General features: G+C 37.8%; 1 protein-coding gene across 1 annotated transcript in view; it reads right to left on the minus strand.

Annotated features, from left to right (window-relative positions):
• The window catches only part of MALRD1 (MAM and LDL receptor class A domain containing 1), a 283122-nt gene that overhangs the window by 42130 nt on the left and 222470 nt on the right, over window positions 1–18522 (minus strand). Inside the window, exons 35-36 of the mRNA XM_035319205.1 lie at window positions 12162–12287; window positions 9905–9971 (exon numbers count right to left, since the gene is read on the minus strand). Coding sequence (XP_035175096.1) covers window positions 9905–9971; window positions 12162–12287 — 193 coding nt within the window. The remainder of the gene's footprint in view (window positions 1–9904; window positions 9972–12161; window positions 12288–18522) is intronic.

An 18522-nucleotide genomic window follows, 5' to 3' on the forward strand; every position in this document is an offset into this window, starting at 1 on the left:
AGGAAGGAAGGAAGGAAGGAAGGAAGGAAGGAAGGAAGGAAGGAAGGAAGGAAGGAAGGAAGACTTTAATACCTGGTAAAATTAGTACCTAAAATCAGAAAATGCAATCACCAGAGTTGAAATAACTATTTAAAAATATAATTCTGCTCTGTGCAATACATGTGTTAGCATGTTCAATTTAGCAACACTTAAAAAATCGTTTTGTTTAGCTCCTAGTCATGAAAAGCTGGACTTTCAGTGGCTAGAGCAGAAAAGTCAGGTATGCCAGGACTGCGCAATACAGGTTCCATTTAGTTGTTGCTAGTCATCTTTTTGTTAGCTTCATTTTACTATCCCAAGCAATTTTTATTTATGTACTTATTTTTATTTGCTTTTTCCACCAAATGCAGTACAGCAGAATTTTCATCAGTGGAAAATACGATAGCTAATAAAGAAGAGCAAGGAAAGTACAAAAGTGAAATGTTCTAAATGGAAACAAGGGAACTTACATAGAAATAAAATTATTTTCCTAATATATTAACAAACCAGAACTTAATCATAATTTATGTTAGAATTTAGTCAATTCTTGCTGTATAATCTCACCTAGCACTTACATTAAAGAAGCCATTATCACCTATAGCTGGCTCCAATACTGTTTTCTTTTCTAACAGGCACTTCACAAAGATTATGTGCAATGGACATAGTTTCATAGTTCATACATAGTTGAACCTGCAGTACATCCAAGGAATTTGTACAACCTCAAGGTACTCTAAATATGTGCAGAACTAGAGAGAAAAATGTAGGAACCTATTTGGGCTCTTTGACAGTCCCTTCTCACTGACCACAGACAGAATCACCAGTCTGGCTTCCATGTGGCTGGACAGAAGGTGAGTTAAGACATCATTTGTTTGAGGGTGACTAGGTAGCCATCTGATGACTTTCCAGAAATCTGACATATGATTTATCTGTGTTATTTCTTATCTATTCTGTTGATGCAAAAGCACACACATTCCAAGTAAACAAAGACAAAAATAAAATATTATGTGTCCTGGCCAATTCATTTTCTCATCCACAGAGAAATAGTACACTTAAATACAAACTTTTCTCACCTCCACCATTTAAAAGCAACTGATCAAAACGTCAGTCTGCTGTAATTTATTCCTGATGTTTATTCTGGAGTAACACTGCTGAGATCAATATTGAAACTCTTGCATGGACCACCTTACCTTTACATATTTAAAATATTTTTTTTTCAAAGTTCACAACTTCAATTTACATTTTTAAAGAGAAATATTTCTGTACATTGAAAATATGACTTGCAGACTAGAAGTGGGCAAAATTATTTTTTCTTTAATATATACGTACTTTTTTCTTGTAGTAATATAAAAAAGTCTGTGTGGGAATGGCACATAGTTACTGCTACCCTCTTAGAGATGCAGCCTGGTAGCTGATTAGAGCAATAGCAAACATGAAAAGATCCTTCCAAGCGTTGAGAAAAATCCTCTATGCTAGTATGTGTTTAAAATTAAAATGCATGGAGCTTTCCAGATCAGTCAACACTACAAAAGCTAGGAAGAAAAGTTCAAAAGTTCTTAATTTAGTAGAATTTGCTGCTTTTAGGCAATCCCTTAGCCACCTAGCAACAGCACAAAGGGTATAATTCTTGGAGACTTAAATTCACTCTGGCTGAATAAGAGAGAAAATTGTAAACCTGCAAGATAGCTTGAGGACATTGTAACACCAGGGAGTTTTGTGGGTTAGCGTGGTTAGAACACATACCAGGATGCAGTTAGTACATAATAGAACTTATCTGTCTTTCCTACACAATTTATGTAATAACACATTATCAAATACAGATCTCCACCATCCTCACCATTCCTCCCACCATGAGCACAGGCCTATATGCATCAAAACCTTCCTCAATGCAGTGAAAGTTCAAAACTCTTAATAACTTGCTTGATTTTATATAGATTTTCCAAAAGTCTCTAAGTCCCTTACAACTTTTATAAAATACTGTGCATTGTATTAGATATGCTCAAACTGTCGCATCCAGGTACCTAGATCTCTAGTGATGAACTGATCCTAAGCAATGAAGTTTTGATAGGCAGACTTGCAGAGGTAATCTTAGGATATGAGAATACTATATTCAGACAAGGTACTGTTTCCTATTCTTCATTTAAATCTAGAATGACTTAATCTGAAAGGTAAGTAAGAATATCTGAACCTAGAGTGTATTAACAGTTGTTTGATGTCTATATATATATATGATGTATATATAATTTATGGGTCTAAGAATGGACATACCGAGATGTTTTTAAATTCAAAAAGGCTACATGAATGTGAAGAAGAGGAGGCTGTAGCACAGGAATCTTTGCAAACCTTGTATTTATATTTCCTTCACTGGTATGTAATTCTTCAACTGTTGTCAAGTTTTGTTTTTATTGAAAAGTATTTCTGTGAATTTACACCTATTCCTTTCTGTTATGAGTAAATCAGATTCAAAAATGTTATGATTTTAAGCTTTTCATCTATATCTTACTCTTCAGCATCTGGAGTTCATAGGACTAACCCTTTGGGGAACCCTCATACTTTGGCAAGCATCCAATATCCAACATTAATTAACATCCTCCCCTGTAAAAACCTCTCTCATTATCACTCAATAAGCATCCTGTCCTACAGATACATTTCCCAGATCCTAAACTTGTCCCTGTCGTAGACAAAACTGTCTCCTGAATTTTAAGTGCAATGATGTTTACAATCTTGGTGTATAAGTCATTCAGAGGTAAAGGTGCTCTTAAGACATTTTTCTTCATTTAAAATAATAAAATCTTCCTTATTTCACTTGGACTTTGTTTTTAAAGAGAGAATAGAAAATCAAAATAGAAATATAGGATATTTATCAGAGAGGCTGAATGTTTTTAGCATCTCAAGCACTTCTGATACTAAGATTTCTTAGTAGAGGAAACAGGGAGGTGAAATCCAACTGAAGAGATTTTTTTCCCATAAGCATTCTTATATGCCTAAGTAATTTTCCCTGTATCTGCTAAATTATGTCTATTTGACTCTTATGAATAAGATTACAGTATCTTCATATTAAAACCTAAGTTATTTTGATCGGACTCTAAATATAGGTCTCACTTTGATTTTGAGAGTTGCAGTGGGGAGAGTTGCACTCTGAAGAATGTACAACAAGTCACAAATCTCTAGCTGAACTCAACCGATCATTTCATATGTCTGCTAAAAGCAAACACTGAAGTTTTAAACATGACAAATTTATTTTCAAATTGAAACACTTGGTGAAAAAAAAAAAAAAAAATCACTATTCTCTCTCACTATATATATCAGCAGCCATGCAAGAAATTTTACTGGGAGATGGTTCAGTTTAGGTTGCATATACTTCTGCTGTTTACATAACTCTACTGCTTTTTTATTAAATGGGAAACATTCCTGAAGAGTTCAATTTCCTCTGATGCTTAGTGTTCTGTTGTCTCATATATATTCTTAATGACATAATGATTGTCTGTATTGGGAAAGACTATGAAGTCAGAAACATGAAAATCAAGGAGCAATAGGATTACTTAATCAGAAATAAACATCCTGATATCATGAAACTTTTCTGAATAAGAAAAAATAAAGAATAAACAGAAAATAATACAGGAAATAGAAATTTTAGGAAAGAGTTTTACATAAGCATCAATATACTGTATATTTTCTTTCACAATAAGCTGTGTCTTGTTTATTATGGATAATAGAGATTTTGTCCTTTCATTCTCAAATTAACACAATTCAGGCAAACTGAATTTGTTATTTTATCTGCATCAACATCACTTTTCAGATGGCTTTTGGGTATTGGATAATGGAAGGTTATGAACATGCTTTTCTAAGTCAGCTATGTATGCTTGTATAGGTGTTTACATATGTCTAAAAGCATATAAAAATATTCCTTTGTCTTCATTCCCCAGAAGTCAAATCTTAGCATAACATCCCTTTTCAATGTCTTATCTTTTTGACTTCTTGGGATAGTTTTCATTTTCATTCACAGCTACACTCTTGTTCCATTCCTTTCTAAAAGTACTTTTGCATGACTAACACTTTCTTTGGTAGATATATAGGCTCTATATAGCTTCATCAATTTACCTATATCACATTTGTTCAGCAAATCTAAAAGAAAATTCTTACAAAAAGTGTGAACTCAGTGGCAGTTTGCTGTGCTTCAGCAGGTTGTAACCCGCAGTGATTTGACAGCTGTTACACCAGCAATCCTGCCTGCAACTGACGTGGGAGTCTCTGAGATCAGCAGGACAAACAGCTGAAATGGAAATTGTCATCTTCTCCCATTGTAAACTCATTTTAATAATGAATTGGATGTGTCTGTCTTGTCACTCTCCGGGCTTTATATTATCACCAGATGACAGGCTAGATGCTTCTAAACATTTTATTTTCTTAGTTGGGAATACTTTATCATGGTATACTTTGTGATATTTAAACAATCCCCCTACTTTTAGTTTTTAAAAACAACTATTAGCATCCTTTCTCAAAAATCCACAGCACATGTAAGAGCAGATCCAAGGGCAAACATCTAGAAAAATGCAGTCATTCCTCACTGGAAGACATTGCCCAGACAGGATGTGAAATTTCCATCGTTTGGCACACATGCTACGTGTCTGGAAAATGCATTGAACAAGTCTACTATGACATTATTTAAAGTTGCATGCCATCTTGTAGGGTTTCTTGTCAAAAATGTATTTTGCACAGCAGAAATTAGCACTTTGAAGACAAAATTAGATTCTGAGAAAATGTCTCAACTACTAAAAAGTAATGTTTTCATTTTTGTAGAATACTGTTATTGTGCCACTGGGGATAAAATATTTTATTTATCCATTAAAACAGACCAATTGTGACTAGAATAAAGGGCTCATTTAAAAAGGAGGAGGAGAGAAGTAAAAAATAGGGGATCGAATAGACTATAGCTTTTCTAAGCAGAATAAGCAAAATCTGAATCAATTATAACCCTGAAAAATATTTTTTTTTTCTAAAAAGTAAAAAGGAAAGGCAATTCTTTCACTATTATCAATCAAAGCAAACAAAAAAAATAATTTAATTTCAGTATTTTGTGCCATATCAGCATTTAGATACACAACTACAAAGATAACATTAAATAATTATCTATGTATAAAGTCTCCTCAAAATTCTAGTCTCTACAGCTCCTTTAGCTAGATGGTACATATTCAAAACTATTTAATGAAGATGTATTTATAATTTATAACATGATTGTTTAATTACAGGGCAGTGAATGTAATTACATTTTCTGCTAAAGGATAGAGCTTTCTTACAGGCCAGGCATTAATAAAAGCACTCTCTTTATACTCTTTTGTGTAGTGCACTTACAGTGCAACTGCTCTGAATTTTGGTATATTACATAGAAAGTGTTTGTATAAAATAAAAGGAAAAGCAAGCACTACAATGAGTGTATTTATATGTAAGTCTTAGTATGTTTTATATGTGAATATATCTCATTAATTTTGTCTAGTTGGCATGAGAGTTAAAATATTGCATTATAGGTCTGGGAAGAAACATTTTTATTCTATTCTCAGTGTGGTTCATTTTGGTGGTGGCGGCAGTTTTGTTGTTGTTGTTGTTGTTTGTTTTTTGTTTGTTTTCCCAGCATTAATACAGTCTTTGAAGCCTCACCCTTCCGTTTCAGTGGGTTACAAAGACACATTTCCCAGATTGCTTTCCTATATTTCCAGAGCTCTGTGGTCTTACTTAAAAAATCAAAAATAAAAATAGTGAAGGTATATGTAAAAAGCCAAATGAAAATTTTAGAAATAAGACCTTTGTATGTACAAAAAATCTAGCATTATCACTCAAATTATGATTATTTGCATGTGCAGCCACAGCATATGATTGCCAGCACTAGCCCACTAGCTACTTGACTACACATCTACTACAAACAGGAACTCAGGACAAACAGGAGCCACATTTTGTGAAGTAAGAGTGACCATAGTGTTTGAGTTCCATCTAGTCTGGAGTTCAAAGAGCATACCCAAGAAGCAGTAAGGACAAGATAAACGTGTTTTATATGTACTCCAAATACTCTTCTGACCATATAGGAGAAATGAACGCATATGGCTCTCAAACCTAACTGTTAGAGAAGACAGCACAGCCATCAAGCTGGGTTCATTCGAGTAGTAAGCTAATAATCACCTGCAAAGCACCATTGCTCTGTGTTTTGCCACAGACTCTCACTGAGGACATCCACCACCATAACTTTCTTAAACAGTGTGGATTCGCACTGAGTTTACAACATGCATTATGCACCAGCTAAGAAAAGCTATTTTCAGTAACATCAGAAATTATGACAAACCTACATACCAGCCCTGTTACCCAGTCCAATAAATACTGAAACTTTTCTAGAGTTTTATCCACAGTTACCTTTTCCACCTGGTCTACTGACAGCTCTTCATAATAGGATTTTGGAGCTCACCTTCTACCTTCTACTGAACCCTCTTAGTTACAAGCTCCTGAAGTCAGGTATTCATGTTATATATCAAGTCCTTAGTATTCATGTTATATATCTAGGCAACAATGGAGAATTCATATAAAATTATACAGCACTAAAAGCACTTGAGAAGAAGTAGTAAATGTACAAAATCTCATATATGCATATATATAATCTACTATCAACTCTCAATCTTTTTAAATGGTTTCTTTATTTTGCTTAACCAGATACTGCAAACTGTTCTGTTTCCCTGCTGACATATCGAGATATTTGGAGGAATGTATACATCTAACTACTTCAACCACATTGCATTAAAAGCACAGGAAAAAGAAAAAAGAAAAAAAAAAGAAAAAAAGAAGAAGAAGAAAAAAAAAAACCTTGTCACCAATAAAAATGCTTTCCAGAGACTGTATTTTTTCGATCAAAGTACCTCAGATTAAGATAAAATCAACAGGGATTTGGGTTTTCATAGGACCATGATGGAGCCTTGAATCAGCCAAAGCTTTGCAATCTGACCAGACTTTATTTTGTTAAACCAAGTTCCTCAGAGAAGGCCAAAGGCACTTTTTGTTTCCAGAGCCAGGTTTTATTTAACAGGAACGAGAACAAAAGTATCTCAAGTCGCTGAAGACCAGAATTCATTGTGTATGCAAAATAGAAATAGAAGTACATGCTAACACAAGATTTTGCTCTCTGTGTTACCTAAGAGTAAGTCCTGTTCATTTTAGTGAAATTCAGTGACTCTTAGGGTCACTTTATCTCCACAGTTACAACTGGGTATCTAGGAAGTCTCTGTCACTTCTGAGTCAGGGCATTATCTGCACTCTGCTCTCTTCAGCAGGATTCTCCTTGCTGTCCCATGGGCTTCCTGCCTTATCCTGTTTTATTTATTTATTTATTTTCAGGAGATATAATCTAAGACCTGAACACAAACTAATTCTGCTTTAATTTATAGGTCCCCCAACCCCCCTCCCCCACCCTTAGGAAACAAAAACTGGAGTACTTCTACATTTCTGTATTCAAGATACATTTTTGTTCTTTTTTTTTTTCTTTTCATAACGGTGATGTGAGGGTTTCAAATATCATACGCAAGCTTATTTCAGAAAAGGCTAACTCCCCTGTTATTATATATATATGCTTAATTCCTTCAAAACATTATAAAGTTTTGATTGGTACAGTATTTGGTTTACGTGGCAAAGTTTTGGAAACAAGTGGGCTTCAGGAGTGGCCTCTGTAAGAGCGGCTGGCAGGACTGCCCCATGATGAGGACTAGTTTCAACCGGCTCCAAAAAGGAACCACTTCTGGCTACAGTTGAGCCAGTGAGCGATGTTGGTTGTGCTTCTGTGAGAGCAGATTTAAGAATGGGAAAAATCTGCTGCGTAGCAGCAGCTAGGAGAGCGAGGAGTGAGAAGCAGCCCTGCAGCCCCCAAGGGCAGTGCAGAAGGAGGGCAGGAGGTGCTCCAGGCATGCAGAAGTTCCCCTGTGGCCTGTGGAGAGGCCCCTGGTGGAGCAGGTTGTTCCCCTGCAGCCCATGGGTCCCACACGGAGCAGATCTCCACGCTGCAGCCCGTGGAGGAGCCCCCGGTGTAGCAGGTGGATGTGGCCTGGAGGAGGCTGCGGCCCATGGAGAGCCCCCACAGGAGCAGGCCCTGGGCCAGAGCTGCAGAGAGGAGCCCACGCAGGAGCAGGGGGTCTGGGGGGAGCTGCCACCCGTGGGGGACCCGTGCTGCAGCAGTGTGCTCCTGGGGGATGGACCCCATGGTATAGACCTGTATCTGGAGCAGTTCTTGAAGAGCTGCTGCCTGTGTGTAGCCCCCGCAGGATCAGCTGGGGAAGGATGGCATCCCGTGGGAGGGACCCCATGTAGAGCAGGGGCAGAGAGTGACAAAGCACTACAGAGTGAATGCAACCCCCATTCCCCATTCCCCTGTGCTACTTGGGGGAAGGAGGTAGAAGAGGGTGGAGGGAAAGAGGAAGGTGTTTTTAGGTTGCTTTTAATTTTAACCTGTTCTAGCCTGTTAGTAGTAGGCAATAAACTACATTGATCTATGTTGTGTTTGTTTTGCCTGTGATGGTAATTGGTGAGCGATCTCCCTGTACGTATCTCAGTCCTTGAACTCTTTCTCACTGTATTTTCTCACACAATTACTTTTGGAAGGGGGATTGAGAGCACAGTTGTTCAACTGCCCAGTAGGGTAAAACCACCACAGGTTTCCCAATCCCTCTTTTTCCTCTGGTTATCCATTCCATGTTATCTGCAACCTCCCCCGTTTTCATTCCTCTTTCTCTCTGTGTACCAGGAAGTTTTGAAACAGCCATCCTGATGAAATTCTAAGCATCTGGCAGAGGCCGTTCTCTGTGCTATACTACTGGACATTGTTTTGGAAATCTGTATATAATTAACAATGTTTTCTGGGAGTTAAATCAAAGTATTCACATATGAAAGTCTCTACAACGTATGAAATTTCCTGTATTTTCTGAGTATGTTATTTATAACCCTTTGTCAATCAGCAGTGGCTACATCTCTCATGAAAAGATACAGGTTCTTCAACAACTGAAATTTTGTCAGTAGGCTTATTAATGTGAGTTACCTAGAGACTCAGAGACAAACCTCAATGTCTGGTCATGACTAAGACTGATACCCTGATAAGACAGTCACTTTTTTAGTAATTTGGCAAACTCTTTGGCAAGATCCACTAAAATACATGAAGGACAAAACTGTGATAAAGAACAACATTGTTTTCCTTGCACTTTAAAAGTCTCCTGTAATTTCCCAGTGGGAAACAGACTGATACATTGTGTAAATGAAAACTGTCAGATATCTCAAGACACTTTCTAATGACTCTTACATTCCACAACAGAACTGTATTTTTTTTTTCAACATAGAACATTTCCAGAAAAATACAAGCATATATTTAACCCTTTTTTTAGCATAAGTAAGGAAATAAATACATAAAAAATACCTTCTCTCTACAAAGATATTCAAAAATAACATTATAACAGAAATATAGTACAAGTTCAGGCAAAGACAAGAATATGGCCTGTTATAAATCTCATCTGAGGGGCACAATGCCTGCTGTATATAATATATCAATTTTCATAGAAATACATGTTGTTAAATGTTGATGTGAAGCATGAGACAAAGAAAGGTGTCAGGCAAACAGGCTGTCCCATGTAAAGATAGATGAAAGTTACAGAAAATTCTATTCGATAATGAATATTCTTCTCAAAATACTGTTTCACTCAGCAACTGTAAATAAAAGTATATTAGACATGGAGACTTTTAAAAATACATTTCTATTGAGTGTCATTTTAGTCCATAGGGAAAAAACAAAACAAAACAAAACAAAACAAAACAAAAAAACTCTTTCAACAGTTCTTTCCCCCATCTGAACTGCAGATCAATCCCCCATGAAACTTACTGGCATAAAGGAATGTCATCTTTGATGATGCAGGTTCCTCCATTTTTGCAGTATTCTTCAGGACAAACTACAAACATAAAAGTAAAAACTTTGATGGAATTCCCCATCTCACCCCAGCACCAACCCTGTTATTATGTTTATCATTGTCTGATTTTCAAAATAGCAGAATATACCTGCCTTTTTGGGTGCTCAGCTCATCTGAAAACTCTTACTTTAGTCTTTGATTTGGTGATAACACTGTCAAATATAAATACATTAATATCAATGGATGCCTCTTGAGCTTAAAGAAAACCTGGTGCTTCACTTGAACAGGCTTCTAATTTTTCTCAAGTCATAGTTTCATCTGATTCCAGAAATGAATCTTTTGTCACTTACTGCATTTTGAAACAAAAATATGGATATATGTAAGACCCCACAAAGATAGAACTTATATTTATTAACACTATTAGTTACTTTAAATGCAAGTGTGACAAAAGAACAGATGCTTATTGTTTACCAGCTATCACCAACTTTCTAATTAATGATGCCCAGAATTTTAACATACATAGAATCACAATCTCATAAAATCCATGTTTTATACGGGGTCTATAGTTAATTTTCTTCATAGATACCTGTATGGTGTTATGTTTCTGATTTGCAACCAAAATGGTGTTGATAACACACTGATGTTTTAACTGTTACTGAACAATGCTTACATCAAGTCTTACTCTGTTTGTCAGTGTGCCCCCACAGTGAGTAGGCTGGGGGTAGACAAGAAGCTGAGAGGGAACACAGCCAAGACAGCTGACAAATTGACCAGGGAGATGTTCCGTACCTTATGATGTCACATTCAGCAATAAAACTGGGTGTTGTTTTCCAGGCATTGACAGTGCTCTGGGATTGTTTGAGCATCAGTCAGCTGGTGATAAGCTTTTGTATCACTTGCTTTTATTTATTTATAGTTACTGAATTTTATCTCATGAGTTTTCTCAGTTATGCCTTACAAACTATATCCCACTGCAGGGATGAGTGAGCTACTGTGTGGGGTTTAACTGCCTGCTGAAGTTAACCCACAATATCATTTCTGCAAAGAGTAAAGTGTTTAAGTAGAGGGAGATGTCAGTTATATACTGTTTTCAGCTTTTGACATCCCTTCACATGGATTTCCATGTTGTCAGGCTTAGCTTTTGTACTTGGTCTGTCTGGGATGTTAACTTTCCCTGCAGTGGCCCATACAGTGCTGTGCTCTGCACTTGTACAGAAGTTTAGCTTTACTCTTCCACAGTGAGAAAAACTCGAAAATGAAAAAAATGAATCCACTTTTTTTTTTTTTTTTAGTAAAATATTTTTTCCGTTAAATTAATTACTTTCAAGTTGTATTTTCACTTTTTGCCCTCAAATACTACAACAATGTGTAATCACACCAGAACAGTGTTTATTCTTCTATGCTTTCATATGATATTTATGCATAATAAAAGCAAATGTAATACATTAAATTAAGTCTAATTCTTTGACTTTTGGGTATATGCCACATAAAATCATTTGCTGAGACAAATAAGTATAGTTCTATTCATTGTGGATGCCTGCAGTTTTAAGAAATGTTGGAAAGCCTATTACTTAAAAGATGCTGTCTGAAAACAAACAAACAAACAAACAAAAAAACCAACAGTGGAAGGTTTGTAATTTACTGTCATGCAAGTCTATGAGTTTATGTTCTGTATTTAAAATTAGCTCAATGCCTACATTGAGCTAATTTCTGAATACATTCTTTTTCACTGACAATATTCCTTATCAATCATATTTAACAAGTACATATTCTCTCTGCATTATAAAAGTGTTAAATTCTGCTGTTAAAACATGATGTTTTGTCTCATATTCAAGAACCTCCCCCCCATATACAGCAAAGACATAAACTTCTGGGCAAGTTTTGTTCCAATAACTCAGAAATGTTGACCTTACTTAGGTGGGTTACGAAAATGGCTAAAATCAAGACTGCATTAGTAGTAGCATATTACAGAGACCTTTTCTATTTTTTTTATTTTTTTAAACAATGTGTTTATAGCTAAAGAAAAGCCCCTTGTGCACATGTTAACTAAGTATGTTATTTTCCATCTTTTTCTCACTATTATTCTGTTTGACATATTCATCAGGCAAATTCATGCTTGATATAAACTGGTTAACAAAGGGAATTCAGTCTAGGTTGTGGGTTGCCCTGGTTTCATTAATAAACCACAGTATTTTTGTGTTGCTAATGACATTTTTATGGAAAAGTAAGTACCTGAACAGCTGGACTCATCAAGACTGAAATCAATGCAGTCTGCAATGCCATCACAACGCTGGGAGACTGCTATGCATCGATTAGTTGACGTGCATAACAAAGAACCATTGAAACAATCTGTAAGGGCTGGAAGGAAAAGTAACATGACAGTTATTGTCAGTTATATTTCCTTTTCTCATTGTTAAAAAAGATACCAGAAAACTTTATTTGTACTATAATTTATAAACTTGGGTCCACATAACCTTTAAAAGCTTTTGTCTTTAAAGTCATGCAGCTTTATTATTGAGTAGATAAATAGGTAAACAAACACAGAATACAGATGCTGTTTATTCCCATGTTGTATTTGTGAAGGAGAGGGGGGCATATTTACTTAAAACATTGACAGAATAAGATGCAACATGCCAACGAATACCCATAAGAAACTATCACACAACATAGTTAACTCCCAGGCATAATCTACTTTTAAAATTATGAAGTTAATTTTAAAACCCAAACTAAAAAAATGACTTAGTATAGGTTCCTCTTATCACAAGAAACCAAATACTTAGATATATTTAATGCATAAGAAGCAGGAAAATGCTATATTAAAAAATTGGAACTCGCACACCTTTATTATTCTTGGGCATTCAGTTGTCTTTTCTAAGTTTGTCCAGAAGAACTATGAAGAGAAAATATTGATGGGAATCTTGTAAGCCTCCAGGTACTGATTTATTACTGAGTAACTGGGCTACAGGAAATACGCAATAGTCCTGCATCGTCCTGTAGAGTGTATCATTGTTTTGTTATTTTATTTAACACAATATTCTCTTATACTGCCTTAAAGTATTATTTTTAAATGCTTTTGTTTAGGCAATATGAGCTGAAATCTCTCACCGTAAAACTAATACAAATCAGAGGGAGCTCTGACTCCATTAATGTTAGATGTATTCACATTAACTTTGGTTAGAAAGAGAGAAAGAATCTAGAAATATTAACAATACCTTAGTGCCAAATCTAAATTTCATACTACTTCCCTGCTTCTGGGTTCAAGAGCCACTGTATACAGCAATGAGCAAACCAGCTTGAACAGCCAGGCTCTTGTGCTATAGGATATATCTGTTCCACCCTTAGAAATAATCTAAATCACTGGCCTATATACACTACATGAGTAAGCTACACTTAAAATGCTGCAGTTCAATTTTAGACTGCAACAATGGAGTTAAATCCTTCCTATTCTTGTCAGTTTTGATATTCTTACAGAATTATGAAATTGCTCATCTGATTAAGGGTTTGTGGGATCAAACCTTTTAATTATGTGTACTGACCATTTCATAGAATCATAGAATCAATTCAAGACCATCTGGTCCAAATATCACCCTTCTATCAATGTCACCCACTAAACCATGCCCCTAAGTACCAGGTCAAAGAAAAATCTGTAGAAGACTATTAAATTTTGTTTCCAATTTTCATTCATCTTTTAAGAACTTAAAAGTTCTGACTGATTTTAAACAATACAACAATGTTCTACAACCGGAGAAGCTGTAATAGAGAAGAGGGAATTTGCTGCTGGTGACAGCAAACAACTATTATTTCCTTTACTAGCACAGGTCCAAATGAAAGCTCTCTCTTTTACATTGGCAAATACATCCCTTACTAAGTGGAGTCCACACTTTGTCACTTACTCATGGATATTATATTTTTCCTGTTCTTTCTGTTATGTATGTGATCTAGATTCTGTTGTGTAACTATTCCCTTGCTCTGTCTGCTCTTTGTTCACTATTCCCTCACTCTTGTCTGCTCTCTGTTCCCTTGACCACTCAGTCCCGCCAAATAGGTCTTGGCAGACAGAAAAACAAAACAAAACAAAACAAAAACAAAACAAACAAACAAACAAAAAAAAAACAGATTACAGCATCACCCTACTTATGTGGTGCTTTCCATGATCCACACTTGTAGCATATCCTACCATCTATCTCAGGATCTTGTCAGTTTTCCAGAATGTAACTGGCAGTCCCATGCCCTCTGCTGCACTTTCCTAACCAAATAATAATTTCATATTTACTTTGTATGCAATCAGACCCAAATCCTTGACAATCTTTGCAATTTAGGGGATGATGTCCCAATGGTATTTGAACTAGTTTTGTAAGTGTTCATTTGCACAAAAATACCCAGTCTGTAAATATAATTGCACGTTCAGTCTAGAGCTTTAACAGAAACAAAGTTGGAAATTTGACATAAAGCATATTTGTTAACTGAACAATTCTTTGTATGTGCTTTAGATCTTGTATGCCTGCACACACATTTTGAGGACACCACAAATGTGGATATAAAGTACTGTTTATGTTTCGTCATATATATTATGACTTATACAGAGACTCAGTTCCTGAGCTTTTACTTGCATTGAGGGTTGTGGTAAGAAGAGCAAGTGTCATTCTTTTTGACACTTTTTAAATTCCCCTAGTCCTGGGCTGGCTGCTGGACTCATACTTGAAGATCAGATAGAAAAAATACTAATTATTTTTGGTCCATTTATGACTGTTGATCATCAAGGTGGTCTTGATATATCCCTTTAGCCTGAACAAGTTTATTGCACTGAGATTTTTATATCACTTATGGAGGTAACCATCATAGCAATGGATCTGACCGTTCAATGCTTTATACAGATCCAGCATTTAAGAGAAAATGGACAATAACACTAAATTATTGGTGCAGAAATAAGTAATGTTAAGAACACATTTTAAATATGTTATTTCTCTCATTGCATTAAAACTAAAATTAATATTGAATACTGTTAAAACAGTTGCAAGTAGCCTCAAATTTCTCCTACTAATTATTCTTTACTTTTGTGAAAGGCCTTCAAGTGCTTTTGGGATAAAGATATTAAAGACATTAATAACAGTGAAGATATTAAAGTAAAAATATATTTTCATGTATATATCATTTTTCCAGTCTAAATTAAAACTCTCAAAAGGATAAAAACCCCACAGTCCACTTATAAAATGGTTTGGGTTGGAAGAGACCTTAAATATCATCTCGTTCCAAACCCCCTGCCATAGGCAGGGACAACTTCTACTAGACCAGGCTGCCCAGGGCCTTGTCCAAACTGGTCTTGAACACTTCCAGGGATGGGCATCCACAGCTTCTTTGGGCAGCCTGTGCCAGAGCCTCACCACACTCTGAGTAAAGAATTCCCTCCTAACCTCTAATTTAAATCTCCCCCACTTTTAATTTAAAACCATTCCCCCTTGTCCTATCATTGTCTGACTGAGCAAAAAGTTGCTTCCATGTTTTTATAAACCTAAGTACAGAAAAGCTGCAATAAGGTCACCCTGGAGCCTTCTGTTCTTTAGGCTGAACAGCCCCAGCTCTCAGCCTTTCTTTCACAGGAGAGGTGCTCCAGCCCTTTGATCATCTTCATAGCCCTCCTCAGGACCCACTCTAAAGATCCACATTCTTCTTGTTATGGAGGAACGAGCCTGGACACAGTACTCCAAGTGAGTACTGTGAGCCCTCACAAGGGCAGAGTAGAGGGAGACAATCACCTCCCTTGACATGCTGGCCATGCCTCTGTTGATGCAACCCGGGATGCAGATGGCCTTCTGAGCTGCAAGTGTGCACTTCTGGCTCATGTCAAGCTTTTCATCCACCAGAACCCCCAAGTCTTTCTCTATAGGGCTGCTATCAATGAGTTCTCCACCCAGTCTGTGGTTTTGTCTGGGATTTCCCCAGCCCAGGTACAGCACCTTGCACTTAGGTGAACCTTAGCTGCACTTGTTGAACCTCGTTAGGTTCACATGGGCCCACTTTTCAAGCTTGTCCAGGTCCTTTGGATGGCATCCCTTCCTTCTGTTGTATCAACTGCACCACTCAACTTGGTGTCATCCACAAACTTGCTGGGGATGCACTCGATCACATTGTCTATGTCATTGTTAGTGATATTAAACAGTACCAATCCCAAGACAGACCCCTGAGGGACCCCATTCATCACTGGCCTCCACCTGGATATAGAACCATTGACCACCACTCTCTAGGTGCAGCTTCAAGCCAATTCCTTATCCACTGAATTGTTCACATTTTGAATTAATCTCTCTCCTATTTGGAGATCAGGATGTCATGTGGGACTGTGTCAAAGGCTAGCAGAAGTCCATGTAGGTGACATCAGTTGGTCTTTCCTTGTCAACTGATGAAGTTACTCCATCATAGAAGGCCACCAGATTGGTCAGGCTTAATTTGCCAGTTCCCTCAGGACCCTGGGATGCATGTCATCGGGCCCTGACTTGTACCTGTTCAGTTTAATCAGGTGGTCTCAAACCTGCTCTTTGCTTACAGTGGGAGGGACTTGGCTCCCCCCAGCCATGATGACCTGTAGATGACCACAGGTTCAGGGAAATGAGAGACATGGAAAGCCTGACTGGCAGTGAAATATGAGGAAATAAGTTATTAATTACCTCAGATTTCTCCATGTCTGTTACCAGTTCTCCCTTCTCATCTCCCTTCTCATCTCCCTTCTCATCAAGGGTTATGGTAAATGGGGCTGCGTCAGGCTGGCGGGCGGTCACCAGTGGGGTCCCTCAAGGCTCCATTTTAGGGCCGGTACTTTTCAATATTTTTATAAACGATCTGGATGTAGGAATAGAAGGTATTTTGAGCAAGTTTGCTGATGACACCAAACTTGGAGGAGTTGTGGACTTGAATGAGGGTGGAAAGGCCTTGCAGAGGGATCTGGATAGGTTGGAGAGCTGGGCGATCACCAACCGCATGAAGTTCAATAAGAGCAAGTGCCGGGTCCTGCACCTGGGACGGGGAAACCCTGGCTGCACGTACATGGGCGATGAGACGCTGGAGAGCAGCCTAGAAGAGAGGGATCTGGGGGTCGTGGTAGACAGCAAGTTGAATATGAGCCAGCAGTGTGCCCTGGCAGCCAGGAGGGCCAACCGTGTCCTGGGGTGCATCAAGCACGGCATCGCTAGTAGGTCAAGGGAGGTGATTGTCCCGCTCTACTCTGCGCTGGTGCGGCCTCACCTTGAGTACTGTGTGCAGTTCTGGGCACCACAGTATAAAAAGGACATGAAACTGTTGGAGAGTGTCCAGAGGAGGGCAACAAAGATGGTGAAAGGCCTGGAGGGGAAGACGTACGAAGAACGGCTGAGGTCACTGGGCCTGTTCAGCCTGGAGAAGAGGAGGCTGAGAGGAGACCTCATCACAGTCTACAACTTCCTCGTAAGGGGGTGTCGAGAGACAGGAGACCTTTTCTCCATTAACACCAGTGACAGGACCCGCGGGAATGGGGTTAAGCTGAGGCAGGGGAAATTTAGGCTTGACATCAGGAGGGGGTTCTTCACAGAGAGGGTGGTTGCACACTGGAACAGGCTCCCCAGGGAAGTTGTCACTGCACCGAGCCTGTCTGAATTTAAGAAGAGATTGGACTGTGCACTTAGTCACATGGTCTGAACTTTTGGGTAGACCTGTGCGGTGTCAAGAGTTGGACTTGATGATCCTTAAGGGTCCCTTCCAACTCAGGATATTCTATGATTCTATGATTCTATGATCTATCAGAGGGGGTACATTCTCCTTGGCCTTTCTTTTCTGGCCAATGTACCTATAGAATCCCTTCTTGTTATGTTTTGCATTCCTTGCCAAGGTCAGTTCCATCTGTGCCTTGGCTTCCTTATCCCAGCCCTGCACATCTGGACGGCATCCCTGTACTGTTCCCAGGCCACCTGTCGCTGCTTCCGCTGCCTATGCAGTTCCTTATTGTGCCTGAGTTTTCCCAGCAGGTTCCTGCACAACCATCCCAGTTTTCTGCTCACTTTTCTGAGCTTTGTGAGAGTTTTGTGCTCCAAGAAAAATAACCTTAAAAAGTTGCCAGCTCTGTTCAGCTCCTTTGTTCCTAAAAGCAGTGTTCCAGGGGATCTCATCTTCTAGGTCTTTAAATAGCTTGAAGTTCACTCTTCAGAAGTTCAGGGTCCTGACTTTGTTCTTCACCAGGCCCATATTCATTGAGATCACAAACTCAACCAGGGAGCAGTCACTACAGCCCAGACTGCCTCCAATCTTAACTTCTCTAATGAGCTCTTCTGCATTGGTAAGCACCAGGTCCAGTGACAGTTATCCTCTGGCTGGTGTATTATATACCACTTGAAGGTATATAATTTTTAATATTTACAAGGTAATTAAAATTTAACAGGACTACAACAGATATGTTTTAGAGCACTTTGGAGTACTAGAGAACTGAGAAATCATTGTTTATTCCTTGCTATTAGCACTTGGGTTAGATGTTATTGCATCCTGTGGAAAACAATATACATACGTTAATACATTTATTTTATACTCTTACCATTATAATATACCACTTAAAAAAAATAGATTAAATAGGTGAGAT

Source organism: Oxyura jamaicensis, chromosome 2 (genome assembly GCF_011077185.1).
Source record: "Oxyura jamaicensis isolate SHBP4307 breed ruddy duck chromosome 2, BPBGC_Ojam_1.0, whole genome shotgun sequence".
Classification (NCBI taxonomy): domain Eukaryota; kingdom Metazoa; phylum Chordata; class Aves; order Anseriformes; family Anatidae; genus Oxyura; species Oxyura jamaicensis.